Consider the following 17251-nt stretch of genomic DNA (forward strand, 5'->3'; position numbering starts at 1 on the left):
TGACACAGCATAAAGCAGTTTTCATCTAACCATTGACACCAGAAAGTCCTCTTATTTATAGATGAACCAACGAACACTATGTTCGGAATTAGCTTACAAAGCAATTATTAGTATCCAGTGAAAAAGTAAAATACTTAATCAGCCGGCTAAATTCTGCATGTTGGAGAACTGTGGTAATTGTGTAATGGCCACAGCATAACTGCCTTATTTTCAGAAATAAGCCAAATTAGGATTCTACTCATGTTCAATTTTTGGGGAAACTTTATTATATATTATTTCTTCCAGTTCAAGGTATTAGAATGTTTAACCATATCTCAGATTAATTATAATATAATACGATAAGGTAAAAAGCTGTGGAACTGTCTAGGATGAGCGAGCATCTCGTAGTCATTCTATATAATATGTTAAATAAGTGTGCTCGTAAAAGGTTAAATACAAATGGAAATAATAACTATAAGCAATGTTTGGGAAATATTTTTAAAAAAAGACTCCCGTTTAAGACACACATTATTGATAAATAATAATCATAATTTTATAAATCGCAGGAAAAAAAATGTATTATTGGGTTGAATTTTCATAATATAAAAACACAATTTTACAATAATTTGGAATGTATTTGTTAATTATCATTGATAACAGATTACCTAATAATATTTTACAAATATTAAATTTATTGAGTACACTAGAATGGTAGCTCTCATAAGAATGAAACTCCTACATGTTTTATATAATTCATAGACTATAATATAATTAAAAACAACAATCATTTTAGACAAAAACAACAAAACATATGGCTTATTAATAAAAAAAAAAAAACAATGCCAAATTTTTATGTAGGGTTTAAAGAAAATAAATGCTAATTTAGTTAACTTGACTAAATAAAAAATGTTTGTTGGCCAAATATTAATAATGAGTAATTTGGTTTGAAGTTTAAATACTCCCTTGTAAAAAGAAAATATTCAAAGATAATAAACATTATTTTATATTATTATGAAAGGCAAATTTGGTAATACAAATATTATTTACATGATGGTAGATGTATTTATCTTTTTAAATGTTTTTATTTTAAAGAAATTGAATTTATAAAATTCACATGATACGTCTTATTGTCGAATCTAAAAATAAATTATAAAATAATAACTCTACTACTATAAAAGAGAAAGCTACGTAAATGGAATGGTGAAAAGAAGATTTTTAAATAATTCTTAATGATACTAATAACAAGATTATGAATAAAAAGAATTTTACATCCTTCACCAGTTTCATACCTATGATGTGTGCAATTTGATGAAAAGCTGGAGGAAACAACAACAAATTATTATTAGATATATTACTTTTTTTTTTTTTTTTACAAACTTTTTTGAACAACGAGACATTACAAAATGAATTAATCCTCTAGATTTCTAAAGGCTTGCTGTATATCATCATATAATTGATCAAAATCAGCCCGAATTTTTGCTTCACCATCTTTAACTGGGTCCTAAAATTTGTTTACATCAGAAAATATAATATGCGACTGCCAAACATCAAAATTATTATTACGATTGACATACCTTGAATTTCATTGACGACAATTGGTAGAGTATATTGCCCATACTGTCTCTGATTACAGACCATGTTATTTTATTTTCAGATTGAGCTGTTGATTCCACAACATGACGAGCCATGTCATAAAATGCAATTGTATTTCTTAACATGCCAACAGTCTTATAGAATGGGCAGAAACGATCATAAGGCGAATAACTTTTTAAATTGGAAGGTATTAATTATTAATACAACAGTAATATAAAAAACCAACTTAAAGTTTGAAAGATTTACCTGTTTTGTTGTAAGAAGTCGTCCTTCAATAATTTAGCAACTTCCAATGTGATTTTATCAGATTCTGCAAGTGATGCTTTACCGACCAGTTGAACAATTTCTGATAAATCTTCTTCTTCTTGCAAAATTTCCTTTACTTTAGTTCTTAATGGTACAAACTCTGGGAAATTTTTGTCGTAGAAGTCATCCAACGCTCTCGTATATTTACTGAATTTAACAGATAATATTTTTTTATCTATCAACTTAACGATACATTATATAATTATTGACTATAATTACCTGTATGATATAAGCCAATTGATGGAAGGGAAATGTTTACGTTGGGCCAATTTTTTGTCTAATCCCCAGAACACTTGTACAATACCTAATGTAGCGGATGTAACTGGATCGGAGAAATCACCTCCAGGAGGACTCACAGCTCCGACTATACTAACAGAACCTTCCCGCTCTGGGTTACCCAAACATTTCACACGGCCAGCACGTTCATAAAATGATGCTAAACGAGCACCCAAGTAAGCAGGGTACCCACTATGAAATATACAAATTGATTTAATAATTTGTTTTTTTTAAGACCTAGTAAAACTAAGAATGTTAAACTTCATACCTATCAGCAGGCATTTCAGCAAGACGACCTGATATCTCACGCAATGCTTCAGCCCAACGAGACGTTGAATCAGCCATCATAGAGACATTGTAACCCATATCTCTGAAATACTCTGACAATGTAATACCTAAAAATATTTTTAAAAAATAAGTCATATATATATATGTATATATATTTGGAAATAATTTGTTTTTAATATACCTGTATAAATAGAAGCTTCTCGTGCAGCTACAGGCATGTTAGAGGTGTTGGCAACAAGAGCTGTTCTTTTCATGATTGATTCTGTTACACCATCAATTTCTACTGATAATTCCGGAAAATCACCCAATACCTGAAAAACAAAATAGATATTTTATTTAAATATGTTGAATATTTTTATAACAATATTCATGTTAATTATTTACCTCAGCCATTTCATTACCACGTTCACCACAACCTACGTATATGATGACATCAGAGTTTGAGTATTTGGATAGGGCCTGGGATATCACAGTTTTACCACAACCGAAAGCTCCAGGAATGGCAGTTGTACCACCTTGTACACAGCTGGAAAATATTTAAAGTGAAAATGCAATTAAAAATATAATCTGAACATACTATTTTATTTTTCCTTACGGGAATAAAGAATCAAGTACTCGTTGCCCAGTTAAAAGAGGATAATTTGCAGGCAGTTTTTCAGTAACTGGACGGGGTTGACGTACTGGCCATACTTGTAACATAGTGAATGATGACTTTTCTCCATCAAATTCCGTTTCCAATATTATATCCTATGAAATAAAATACATGATATATAGTATTTAATCATAAAGTACCAAATCATAATAGTTATTTTACATCAACTTTGTAGTTTCCAGGTGGTGCTTGGAAAACCACTGTTCCTTTTGCTCTAGGTGGTAACATTAATCTATGTTTTACAAGAGTGTTTTCATGTACAATACCAAAAAGGTCACCACCTGTTATGTGGCTACCAATTTTGATATTAGATGAATTATATTCCCAAGAGACGTTACGGGCCAAAGCAGGTATATTAACACCCTTTGGGATGTAAATGTTTTGGGTTAGTTCATTGATGTCTTTTAATGGCCGTTGAATACCATCAAAAATGCTTCCCATAATCCCTGGGCCCAACTCTACTGATAATGGCTTGCCAGTCCTTAAGACAGGATCACCAACAGTAACACCAGAAGTATCTTCATAAACCTAAAAAGTTATAAAATAGTTAACATGGTTACACATAGTTTTTTAGTATTTTTAAATATAAATATACTTGTATAGTGGCCATATCACCCTCTAAACGAATGATTTCCCCAACAAGCTCAAAATAACCAACTCGAACCAGCTCGTACATAGCGGAACCAGACATCTTTTCAGCGGTAACAACTATAAAATAGTTTTTTTGAATGGTTCATAAAAGCTGAAGATTATGATTAGACTTAAACTACAACTCAAGTTTTACTTACCAGGTCCAGAAACCGCAAAAACAAATCCATAGGAGCTTTCTTTATCTTCATCTTCAAACGTTTTTAGCGAAGTCATTTTTGAATTTTTTTTATCTGCATTAAAAAAAAATGTATATATTATATTAAGTATTTTGAAAAGTATATACAATTGAAAATACTACTACAATACAAAATTAAAGCAAATTTAGATATAACACCAATGCATGGCAATAATATGGTTTAACATTATTTTTATAATAAAAAAAGAAGTGTTGCACCTAAGTTGTGTTATACTTTCAATTATTTTCATTTGTTTGCATTTCGTATTTTCTTTTTCCTCATCTTTTCACATTACTTTATTCACGCAACATGTTCTCTATCAATAAATCATTAAATAACAAAATTTAAATATAAAATATTAAAGACTTAGATTTCATATTTCTGAAGAATTTATATAAATGTACGCATATTCAGATTAGTTCAATATGATAACAGTAATACTTTCTATAGTACTTATTATGTAAAAATTATAGTACTTAACTAAATGTATAGTATAAGAAACTAAAAGGGCTGAATAAATCAAGAAATTTGTTACCAAATGATCTCCAGCATGGAACAATATGCTTCCACATTACAACTTGTGAAAAACACATTTAAAACATAATAATGAAAAGTGCAATAACGAGGCTTTGGTAAACGTCTAGTTTCTAACTACCACTACTAGACAACTAAACCAATCTTAAGGTATAAATAACACACCATTGCCAGTATCTATATTGAACATAATATAATTAAGTTGTTTACCCTGATTTCAAGCTAGAACTATATTCATAAATCAAAATGAGCTCTAAAGCGTACACGCCTAATCCGCAACCGAGTCGCTTTGTTTACATAACATTTATACATTAGTCTATTGCATAATACAGTAATACCGTTTTTGAGTAAACTTGTTCAAGGAATTTTATTTAAGTAAAGAAACTCTTGACAGTAACGAGTGTGACGCGGTAATTTGACTAAATTACGATCGTACCCTAATAATTGCCATTCATAAAAACAAGGCGGGTCCCATTTCAATTAGGTTAGGATAATTTGGTAGGATATAAGTTTATGGGTTATTTGGATGTGGTCATCTTTTCTTCTACAGCAACCGTACACTTTATAAGCGTACAGAATATTTACAAGTTAAACAAAAGGCATTACGAAGTACGCTGGACGAGGGTGTTGGCCGCGAAGTCGACTGGGCGGGTGTCACTTGAGGGTTGATAAGTTTCTGATAACGGTCGGTCTGAAAGCTTACTAGCAAAACGTTTAGGATAGCACAGACATAGAAGCAATCAGAGGTTAAAGAAGTTTGGAAAGCGTTAATATAGTAAATTACATAATTCATACTTACACGGGATGCAAATCAAAATGGTTTGGCACAGACGGGCGTATCCTATACGCGACAGAGACGAAGACTCAAAGCCACACAACTCGAGCAGTGCTGCTACTGGCGGCGAATGGTGCTGAGCGGAAAAAATTTTGGGTGGAACCCTAATCAGCTGACCGACAACCTATCAGCATGTGTAACAACCTTGAAACACAAGGCGTAGTCTCGTCTGTATACTGGAAATTGAGGATGGGCCTAAGGTATAAATATATCGATACCATCATCCAGTTGTAAATATATCGATATTTTTGGCCCATCATTACTGGAAAATGGAAATAGAATAAAAATTTAAAAGAACTAATTGATTAAACTCATTGAACCCGGTGTTTTATAACTACGCAAAGGGCGATTGCCGATTGGTGACTTATTTTGTATCGCATTGGAATTTGGATAGTGCATATTTATTATTACTGATAGGTCTTTACCTATCAGTAATAAGCTATCAACTGTTTCTAACATTAATTTGAAATTTCGCTTGTAAAAAGTAATAATAATATAATATATTTTTCAAAAATATATTTCTAAAATGGCTTTTGAGAGTACATAGATGTATGAAAGACAAATGCAGTGAACATTTTAAGAACAGAACTGAGGCATGTCATTTTTTTACTACACTAGAAGTTAGAACACTCCCAACTATAAAGATTAATAATTAATTTTAAAAAATCTATAAACAATTGTTTTATTTCAATTATTATTATGACCATATATTGTTTCAGTTAAAATTTGTAAGTTGTTATCGTACATTTTACTTAATAATTATATTTCAGTTAATTCCATCTATAAATGACGTATAAGGTATCCAATACAACTACAGTTACATCTAATAAGTAATAGTACTTTTACGGCCGCCTACTTAACGAGTTGTTTAAATGAACGGCAATTTACATGCTTTCAATGTTCGTACGTGTCAAATAATTTAACACTTTAGTTACGATTGGAAAACTTTAAAATGTAGTACCTTAACATATTTTATAGGTATTTGATAATAAATAATCTCGTTGAGTATTGTTCAGTTTAAATAGTAATGATGTTGGATATCGTTATATTGCTGTTTATATTTATTTATTAATTATTATGCATTTATTTGTTTTATTCTTTAATTTAATTTACATCGCGTGTTTAATCATTTTTTTTGGGGGGATTTTTATTTATAAACTCGTAGGTATTAGGTAGCAGCAGCCAGCAGGTACGTGTTAGTCAATGTTTTAAATTATATTTATATTTTAATATATGAAGAGAAGTTATAAGAACTCTCCTTTAGCTTTCTCAGGTGTCGCTATTGACAAAATAAATAAAAACTGGATGTATTTTCAAAATGTCAAAAATAATTATTTTACATTTTAACAACATAATTAAAAGATTTTGTCTTCCTCAATGTTTCAAAAATGTGAATATTACATAATTTGAAATTTCCATTTTTTATGTGCCATCCAGTGTGCCCAGCGAACTTAAACGTAGATATATAAATTCAAATCAAGTAGACAAATTGTGTATTTTTTGCGTGAAACTTTTTACATTCGCGTGTATATTATTATCTGTATCATAGATTAAATATACATGTGTACAATGTACACATGTATTTAATCTATGTCTAAACACATATACATGAGCATGAGCTTGGGAGTACACATAGTATACATTATACAATAATAATCTTGAAACACCATTTCACTAATTTTTTCTATAATTAATTATAAGTGGATAGTAAGCAATGTACTGTCCATTATAATTTGTAACTCCCCAGCTTTTTAGTTTTTATTATATTTTCATACAATTTTCAAGTAACACATTTCTAGTGCGCATGCCACATATGACATAAGTCATAACCATTAGACAATAATATCGGTGGTGGAAATTATATTGGTCACAGAGCACATACTTTTATATTAAAACTTATACCATGTGGTTTATTTATTTTTAAGTTGGTATAACTGTTTATCGTTATCATTTGGAAATTGTTATCAAAACATTGCTGTGTCTTCTTTTCTGTAGTTAGTTCTGTATAGAAATTAAATTAAGGCGAGACTCCAACATGACTAGGTAATACTTGTCTTTGTATAGCTTATAAATTTAACTAATTTATAAATCATTTTTAAAACGTGAAAGATGTACTCGTGCTTTTTTTTTAATTACATGAAATAATAACTACCTATTTGGACGGTTGGCTATCTTAACACGAGTTTTAATAGAAATATTCGCCAGGAAGTTTAAGCCACTTTACAACTATTCAATTATATTTGATAGTTTTAAACTATAACAATTTTTAATTTTAAAATAACCCAGACTTCATGTAACTTTAGTTTATATCTATTGGCTGTATCATTTTTGTATAACCGCTGCCTATTGTTAATAACTTAATAAGATATAATTCTTTTACGTTATAATTAATTTAGTAACTATAGTTTTGTAAATTAAAAAATTAAATAACATGGAAGTAGTTATCGACTTGATAAAGTAAATGCATTTGTATTCAGTTATAAATTGTAGGTGTAATGGACATGTTAAAATTTAAATTAAAAGTGTTTCTTTATAATATTATAGTTTCTATTAAATGCTTTAAATAACTTAATTTTAATAAGTTATGTTATAGTTAATTTTAGAGTGGCGTAAATAATAAATCTATCTAGGCAATGATTTTTGTGTTGTTTATGTTTTTAGAGCAAAGTTGGAACTAGGAGAAATAACACATCATAATATCAAGCAACTCAAACGTTTAAATACGGTGGTTTTTCCTGTGTCATATAATGAAAAATTTTATAAAGACGTGTTAGAAGCTGGCGAGTTAGCTAAATTAGGTAAATTATAGAATAGTTAATACCAAGTTTCTTTTTAGTGTATAAAATTTATTTATTGATAATATTAATTTAGCGTACTATAATGACATTGTGGTTGGAGCAGTATGTTGTCGAATAGATCAAGAAGTTGGACGACGGTTGTACATAATGACCCTGGGTTGCTTATCACAGTATAGAAGACTTGGAATTGGAACTATGATGGTTGAACATGTTTTGAATTATGTTAAAGATGATGGTACATTTGATAGTGTTTACTTGTAAGTATATATGTTAAAATAATTTTATGTTACCAAAAATATTATTGTAATACTAGGAGGTAATGTAAAAAAATAATATATATTAATTATATTATTATTCTTATATTTTAAGTAGGTATTTAGCATTTAAAGTTACTAAAATTATATTATTATTAGTGGGTACACAATTAAATATTTCTTTAATATACATAGCCATAAGTCGCTCAAATTTTTCTGGGTACATAATTATTTTAGTAACTAAAAATAAAAAGCAATGCCTTGCTTGCCAAATTGTATTCAATTTGTATATCAAGATGATGCTAATTTTACCAATAGGCAATCAGTTATTGAAAACCAAATTCTGTAATTATTTTCTTTACATAAAAAAAAAACATTTTATACCATGTTTCTTTGAAAATTAAATATTAGATTTTAATAAGTTCTATAATCTGTTTAACTGTTATCTAAACACTTCGGGAAACAAATTGGAGTAAATTTTTCATCGGGTGATGATTTAATTTGATCCACTAATTATATAGAAAACAGCCACTTAGTAAATTTATAGAAAAATAATGGATTTAATAAGCTCAAGTGACTCAAAACCTTGAAATGGTTTTATAAATTTCGTAATTGGTATAAGAATTTATATATTGTAAAACTAAAATTTGAGGGTCTCGTAAGAAAATGTAAATTAATTTTATTGTACTTGTAACTTACAACTGAATATTTATTGTTTAAAGGTTCTAGTAACAAAAATTGCAAAGTTTAGCTATGGCCAATTTTCAAACTTCTACTATTTCAATTTAATTATAGCTTTACTTTTATTACTTATAAAGCATATATTTTTTTACACGAGTTATAGCCATTTTGGTGGTGTAGAATGACTAGGGAAAGAGATAAGGCCTTGCAGAATGATTGGATTTGGATTTTTTTTTTTTAAAGAGCAAATCTAAGTCTTTCTACAGTGCACCGGGCTTAAACTTTTTATTTCATTAAAAAAAAAAAGGTTGAAATTAAGTCATATTTATTTCTTATAAAGATCTCTACTAAATGATGTAGTCTTTCTTTTTCAAAAGCTGATAACTTCAAGTTATTACACTTCCTGTAAGGCATATTTTGCAAAAAAACGCACTGACACTGGTAGCCTTAATAATGTAGGCATATCCACAGGACATGGTGGGTGTAAGAGTTAAACAACAGCCTTCAGAAATTATTATAACAAAATTTATTTTCTTCAGACCATATGAATATAGGTTTAAAATTAAGAATATATGATTTTATACTTATTATATCAATTACAAATCATTTAAAGTTTCTAATTCAATTTGTTATAAAAATTTAAGAATGTTTTTTATTATAATTATTGTTTACATAACTTTACTATATTTTTTAATAAAAAAGTAGTTTAAAAAAAAACCTTAGCTAAATAATCATTAATTTATTTATTGTAATGTTTGTTTAGATTTTAATATTAAAAAATTTAGCTTATAAAAAAAAAATGGTAGATAAATTTGGTTTCTGTATATTCTGTAAAAAATGCTTATGCTTATTAAAAATTAAGTTACTTTTATATTACACATATTAACAATAATCTATATTTTTTTTCTGTAGACATGTGCAATTAAACAATGACAGTGCCATAAAATTCTACAAAAAATTTGGTTTTGAAATAGTTGAAACTAAAGAACATTATTATAAGAGAATAGAGCCTGCGGATGCATATGTATTAGAAAAACGTCTACGGCCTAAAACTGTTAATGGGAAAAATGACCATCATTCAAATAACAACAAAAAAGACTAAACACAAATCATCTTTTTACTTGTTTATTGTATTAATTTACTTCTAATATTACAAATAACACTGTAATTTATACAGTATATTATAATAAACATATATAAACAAATATGTTTCAATGCTGACATACAGTTATTTATTTGTTTTAATCCTTCTAAAGTCATTTAAAAACTAATACTATAGTCATATAATAATAAGCGAAATTTTATGATTTCTTGATAATATATGAACTAAAAGATTAGTTTAGTTGTATCACAATGTATGCATTCAATTTTAAATGTAGCTAAACATTTTAACTTTTGGATTACTTTAATGTGTAGATAAACATGCCATTTTTTTGAAGTTGTTAAATTGGACTAGGAGTCTGAAGTTTTTATATCTTCAAATAATTCTTTAATTCTTTGTGCACATAATAATGAACCTTCGTGTGCTTCTTTGCAAGTCTATAAATATATTTGTATTACATATTTTGTAGATGATTATGTAAAATTAAATTAAATTATTAATTTACTATGGCCAAATTCAAAAATCCGTGTGGAAGTCCTTTGAGAATATCCAATTTTACTTTTTTCCCAAGTTCTTTTAATCGTTTAGCAAACATAACACAATCATCTAGGCACGGATCCATGTGTACAGTCTGTAAAATATAACATTGTATTACATTAACTAAAAATTATTGTAAACATAGTTACATGTGTGTAAATATGAAAATGTTTAATAAATTATTATTTCTTATTTTGTCTTAAAATTTATTATATTATGTCAATTCTTTTCTGATTTCTTAGAAATTTTGATATACAATGATTGAAATAATCACCCACAGATAATGAAGTTAGTGATTATAAATGATTAAACAAGTATAGCACAATTATAATAATCATTAATAGTACAATAACTTACCACAATGTGAACAATAGGTAACTGTTTAAATAAGTCATCACCAGCTAAGTATGGAGATAGAAATGGATCTTCAGGTAATTTGGGTAAATCAATTGGTATATGAGTTTCTTCTACCACTTCCTCCAAAGCATCTTCTCCATCACTTAAATAAGAATTTATATACACACATCAATACTTTACAAATATTGTTTGGGTCAAATGGGTGAATTCTAACAGATGGAGCAAATGTAAACATACATATTTGGTTGTAAAAACAAACAAACTTAAATTGAAATATGTGTAACACAAAGTTAGATTACTCCTATTGGATATGTATATTATTTTCATCAATGATTAAATTTGTTTACTAATATAATAGACAATTAAATGTATTCTGTGAGCACACTAAGTTTTTTAACTTTTAACATTGATTTTCTCACTTTTAACCTATAAAAAAAACAGATATATTACTTTCTGCCACAACACCATAGAAATAGTTACCTCCATTTTTATTTAAGTATAATGTAATAAATATATTATTTATAATAATATTGAATATTATTTTTGGTAAGTTAAATTACCAGTTTAATAATAATAGAAATTTAGGTGGTTAATAGTATACACTAATTATTCTACATAATATAAAAATAATAATATACAGACACTGATTATAGTATGACTAAAATAAACAGTTACCTTATGTCTTCTTCTGTATTTCCTTTAGTTAATGTTAAAAATGTATTACTAATAGTTGAAGAAATATTTTCTGCAGTATTAGTTAAAATAGAGGATAATCGTTTAGATTGTCGCCTTTGATGTGCAGCCATAATGACCTCTTCAACATGAGGTACTGATGACAAATTTTCATCTTCATTAGATGAAATAAGTTCCAAAGCTTCCTCACTTGATTCTATTCCTTCCTCAATTACAATTCCATTTGCTAAATCATCTTTAGATTTAGCAATATTCTTTAATTTATATTCATATATGCTGTCACGATATTTTTCAGGTGGACACGCGTATGCTATAAGTTAAATTATTTAATAAAATAATATGACAAAGAAAAACAATATAAATTTACCTTTTAAACAATTGGTCATAAAGCCTAAAGGTATTAATGGGTCGATTAAACTTAGAAATCTAGCAGGTGTTGGTGACCAAGCAATGAGACAAGGAAAATAAGCAAGAAAAAGTCCATCTGGTATTCTTAATCCCATTTCTATACATTTAAGAGCCACACACGCACTTAAATTTCCACCAGCAGAATCACCTACAGTAAAATAAACATATTAAAAAAAATTTTTTTTTAATATTTAATAAATGTATACTGCTGACAAATACATATTAAAAAAGGTAATTTTGAAATTTCCGTTGCTATGTGCTGTCAAGACAGATTAATATAAAATAAATTAAAATATATATTACCTGCCATTATTACATACTTTGCCGTAGAGCCTAAGTATGCTACATTATTTAATGCCCAAATATATGCAAATAAAAGTTCTTCTCTGGCTCTTGGATAAGGTGCTCTTGGCGCAAGAGAATAATCAACTGATAGTATAGGCATGTCCAACCGTACAGCCCACTCTCTTAAATAGGACTCATGTGAACTAGAACTTTGAGATACAAAACCACCTCCATGACAATGAATAATAAGATATTCACAAGGCTCTGGTAATAAACCAGCACCAGGGTTTTCTGCAAGCTAAGTATTTTAAATATTTATTAAAAAAATTTGTATACACTTTCCATTATCTTACCATGCCTTCACGTCTAACTTTTGAAATTAGTCGTACATTCAAAGGGGCTGATCCCGTATGACATTTAGGTGGTTGAAGTTCGTACAGTTGTCCGTCTGGCTTTAGATATAAAATAGGTTTACTTGGAATAGCTATTAAACGATTTACAGAAACAGCAGGCGATACCAGATTAGGTAAACTTTTTAATAATTCTATAAGAAAAAATAAACATGTATATAATTTAATAGTTCAAAGTTATTTACTAATAACATGTATACAGGGTCACATAAATCCTGTAGTAGTAACTATATTGACAATAAAATATTTGTTTAGCCAAAAAGCAATTAATCATAAAAAGCAATATCTTCGTAATATCAAATGAACAAAATAATTTAATCTTATGATTAAATTATATTATATTGTTGAGACTTATTCGTACAGTCTAAATAAGAAACCAAAACTAAAATACATGTATGTATAATTTGTGTATTATATATGTATAAAGATACAAAAAACATACCAGTTTCACCAAGAAATAAAAATGCTTTGTAAAATTCTATTGAAGAATATTGAATAAGATTAACAAGTCTTCGAGCTCTTAGCTCTGGATTTAACATATATTTGCTACCTACACATATCACATATAACATAAATGATAAATATGATGTACAAACATAAAATTAGTTTTGTCATTAGAAAAAAAAAACTTACAATTCCATGCAGTACTAGCTCTAGCTAACATACTGCTTTCATTATAATAAACTTCACTAAAAGATGCCATCATGATGGCTATTGTTTTTAAAGCAGGCTGCAGAGATTCTTCAAACTACAAAACAATAATAATTTTGTTATAGTTGAATGCAAAAAAATATAAAAAATAATATTATGTTAAAATAAAATAAAAAATAAGCTTTTATAAATAATGCACAAAAAGGAGAAAATAACAATCACAGTATATTATGAGTGTATGTCACTAAAAAATAAAAATGTGGTGAGTAGAACGAACAATGTCAGTAAAATAATTTCAACTAGAAGCTTAGTACTGACAAAAAACTGTCAGTAACTTTCTGTTATAATATTAACTGGTTGTGTAAATTTGTTTACAAATTGGTTGGGGCTATTTTCCAATAGTTTTCTTTCAAAATTACATATGAACATTATTTTTATTTAAAACTTTATGTAATTAATATATTTTATTTATTTTAATAATAATTACTGAAATATTGAGTACAAAAAAAAAATTCTTGTATGTTTTATAGTAATATAAAACTTACAGAAGTCTTAATAGGTAAGTTGTGTGAGGTTATTATTTTCTAAAATAAAAAAATCCTATCCTATTTTGAATAAGTATAACAAAGACACTAAAATATATCTAAGCAGATCAATCGTTATTAAAATATCATAATATTGTTGATAAAGTACAGTGATCTTAAACCGATTTGTAAAGTAATAACACAAGTGTGCATGTTAAAAAATACTTTGGGAGATTATTTACCACGCGTGACTTGTGATGTATTAAGTATTAATATATGCACTGTTATGCTCAAGTGTATCCATAGATAGTAATTTCTAACATACCTAAATAAATAGAATAAGTGTGAGATTTGGTTAGGTAATATATAATCATACACTGTACACAGCGTAAAAAAAACATATTTCTCAGATCGAAATAGAAAATAATTTCAGTTTGAATTACACTGGTAATGATGACAATTGGTAAGCTAAACGATTAAATTATAACATTTTTATTTTACTTTGTGGTGCATAAATTATATTAAAAACACTGCTAATAATAATTAATGTATTACAAAACTCAAAAGGTATTTTAAATACTAATATATCACTAATATTATTATTATTATATATTATACCATATATAAAAAGGAAATAAACAAATTTTATTTGTATACATATCACATATATATATAGTTAATTGAAAAATTGTTGTACTAACTTGGAAAGCTAGGCAACGCCCATAAAAAGCACATAGTTTTGATGGTTCGATTTTCATCATTAAATCTAAAGCAGCGCTATCATTTCCAGCAAACAGCATACCTGGTTCACTCCATCCAATTAAAAGACACAAATTCTCTAAACACAATACCAAAGCACTCATCACTTGATTACATGCTTCTATTTCTCTGAAAGATAAAATTGAATCAACTATAAATTAAGATATTAATTAAGAATTAAAATAAATTAAGTATTTTTCATACTTTGCATAAAATGTTCTACGAAAAAAAAAAGAATCTCTGTTTGCAGTTAATTGATTGCAAATTTTTATGCAATGAGCAATAAATAAATCAACAGCAGTAACATAGCTACGATAACCGTTTCCTGGTATAGACGGATCGAAGTCATATAAATGACAGACATTACGTAGTTCATGTATAAATGGCAATATGGAACCAATATTTTCAAAAAGTTGACTAAAAGAATTTGCTAATGGTGCAAATTTATTTTTCTCATCGTTTGTAAAATAGTCAATACTTTCTTTACATAAATCTCTGAGAGTGTTGTAAACAGTTATGTTGTCTTCCACTTCTAGTGATGTAGACATAATGCACTTTATTACACTGAACTATAATTAAATAATAATAATAGCTTTATTATTAAGAAACAAAACCAAATTATAAGCCAATAAAAGAAAATTTAAGATTTTATAATATATGTTAATTTGTAATGGTAACACATTTGATTTAAATTGCCCTTAATAATCCAATTATAAAATAAATTATTTTATAACATTGTTTCTATTTAAAAAAAATTTAAACTATTTATTTAAATAAATTAAATAAAAAAAAGAAATTATTTATTTGTCAAGGTTTAATTTAAATTTCATTTTTGCAATTCAAAAATATAAATAAAAATGGGAAATCAAATGAACATATTATAACACAACTATTTACTGTGAATATAAAAAGTTTAAATATCATTAAAGTAGAAATTAGGATTGACTATTGGAAAGTTAAAAATTATTAAACACAGTTAATGAAGGTTGTTTGCCTTTTCAGTTACCACTAGTGATTTGTACATTCATACCAGTAGTCAGTACCTAAAGTTCTTGGTACCAATGAATAGAAGTATTTAAATTAAAATCAATAACTTGGGTTTCTCAAACCTATTGTCATATACATCATAATTTATGGACCTCCTTATACTTATGGAGGTTAATGTTCTTTTAACTCAAAATTATTTTCTATAGCACCTTCTACCAATGATTTTAAAAATTATTTATTTATCCTATATAATTATATTGTTTTTAATAGTTTTCAAGTAAAAGTAATTGTAACCTACTTTTTGAAAATAATTTATTATTTAAAATATAAAATTATTAATAGTAAAAACTATGTAGTTTTTTTTTTTTTAATGTTATAAAGTATTTTTAATACTTATTGTGAGTATTCATAATAACCGTCGTGATTGGTAATAATAAAAAAATTGTATTATATTAATGTAAAATGTATAAGGCCCAAAAAAAATAAAGACAACACCATGCAAATTGATTATAATAATATTATATTTCAATAATACATCATAAGAACTATTTGTTTAATGTCTTATGTATAAGACTACATTTGGATTATAAGGACTTATTTCATAGTTCAGCAAAAAAAATTAAAAAAACATCTACATATACATTAAAAAAATATATAAATTAATTAATTAACAAATATATATTGTTAAAATATAATTTATATTATATGATAATTTAGTTTACTTACTTTCTAACAAGTAAACAAATGAAAATATATCACTTTTATATTTATACTCATGGACATTGTTTATTTTCTAATAACAATTTGTTTGGTTTAAACATCATATCCTAGAATACAGTAAAAAAAAATTAATCAAAAGTATTTTTAAGAATATAGAACATCTAAATTAAGTCCATATTGTTTTTTTCTAAAATAAAAAACAAGTTCTAAATAATACATTTTTTATAATAGTAAAATATTATTTATGTTTATTTCTGAAATGTGTAGATACATACATTCATATTCTTTGAGATTTCACTATCAAAAATATTTTTTCTTAATTACTAATACATATAAAAGTAATAAAATTAGATGTAAAATATTGAAGTGTGTAGTTACTTACTTTAAAGTAATATTTGGTGATTACTTATATACCTCAATATTATAATTTATTGAACTTTAAAAAAAGCCACTTTAAATTACTAGTGAATAAACTTATGGAGATTTGTAAATTATTAAACCTTGCTATTTCTTTTACAATTTGGTAGTTTATTCCCAAGTATAATCAAGAGTCGTAAAATATAAAAGTATAAATAAGTATCCTTAAACAAGAATTACTACTTTAGTTAATTAAATAATTATCTGGTTGGTACTCGTTAGTTGTTAACCAAATGACAGTATTATATTACATGTTGACCTTCGTTATGTTACTATATTATTTTTTATAAAACTGCACACTATAATTTGATTGGCTAAATATTTAAATAGAATAATATATTATATTGTGCAAAAAATCTTGAAATATTCAAAATCACA

The 17251-nt window shown here is 26.8% G+C and overlaps 2 protein-coding genes across 4 annotated transcripts; one reads left to right on the forward strand and one right to left on the reverse strand.

Moving 5' to 3' along the window:
- Positions 1-835: 835 nt before the first annotated feature.
- On the reverse strand, positions 836-16563 carry LOC126846265 (uncharacterized). Its single transcript, XM_050585551.1, is given in 24 exon segments — positions 836-1480; positions 1554-1743; positions 1819-2025; positions 2098-2346; positions 2423-2549; positions 2624-2753; positions 2827-2968; positions 3038-3189; positions 3257-3622; positions 3690-3802; positions 3883-3975; positions 5062-5249; positions 10450-10562; positions 10631-10756; positions 11020-11161; positions 11695-12022; positions 12080-12268; positions 12424-12703; positions 12759-12949; positions 13258-13365; positions 13449-13563; positions 14692-14878; positions 14954-15318; positions 16463-16563. Coding segments are annotated over 23 exon segments (4173 nt in total). The 5' UTR covers positions 15298-15318; positions 16463-16563; the 3' UTR covers positions 836-1387.
- LOC126846866 (probable N-acetyltransferase san) lies at positions 7209-10238 on the forward strand. 3 transcript variants are annotated; one of them, XM_050586691.1, is made up of 4 exons: positions 7209-7333; positions 7952-8088; positions 8162-8345; positions 9936-10238. In XM_050586691.1, exons 1-4 carry the CDS (start codon positions 7326-7328, stop codon positions 10123-10125), a joined length of 519 nt encoding a protein of 172 aa, XP_050442648.1. In that variant the 5' UTR covers positions 7209-7325; the 3' UTR covers positions 10126-10238. The 3 variants fall into 3 exon arrangements, with proteins under 3 accessions (XP_050442648.1, XP_050442647.1, XP_050442649.1); XM_050586690.1 differs by lacking the exon at positions 7209-7333 and adding an exon at positions 7371-7747; XM_050586692.1 differs by lacking the exon at positions 7209-7333 and adding an exon at positions 7754-7776.
- Positions 16564-17251: the final 688 nt, after the last annotated feature.

The sequence above is a fragment of the Adelges cooleyi genome, unplaced genomic scaffold (assembly GCF_023614345.1).
Source record: "Adelges cooleyi isolate 19-005CV unplaced genomic scaffold, UGA_ACOO_1.1 ACOO_flye_CR_arks_rails_tigmint_CR_PRNA_9, whole genome shotgun sequence".
Lineage (NCBI taxonomy): Eukaryota > Metazoa > Arthropoda > Insecta > Hemiptera > Adelgidae > Adelges > Adelges cooleyi.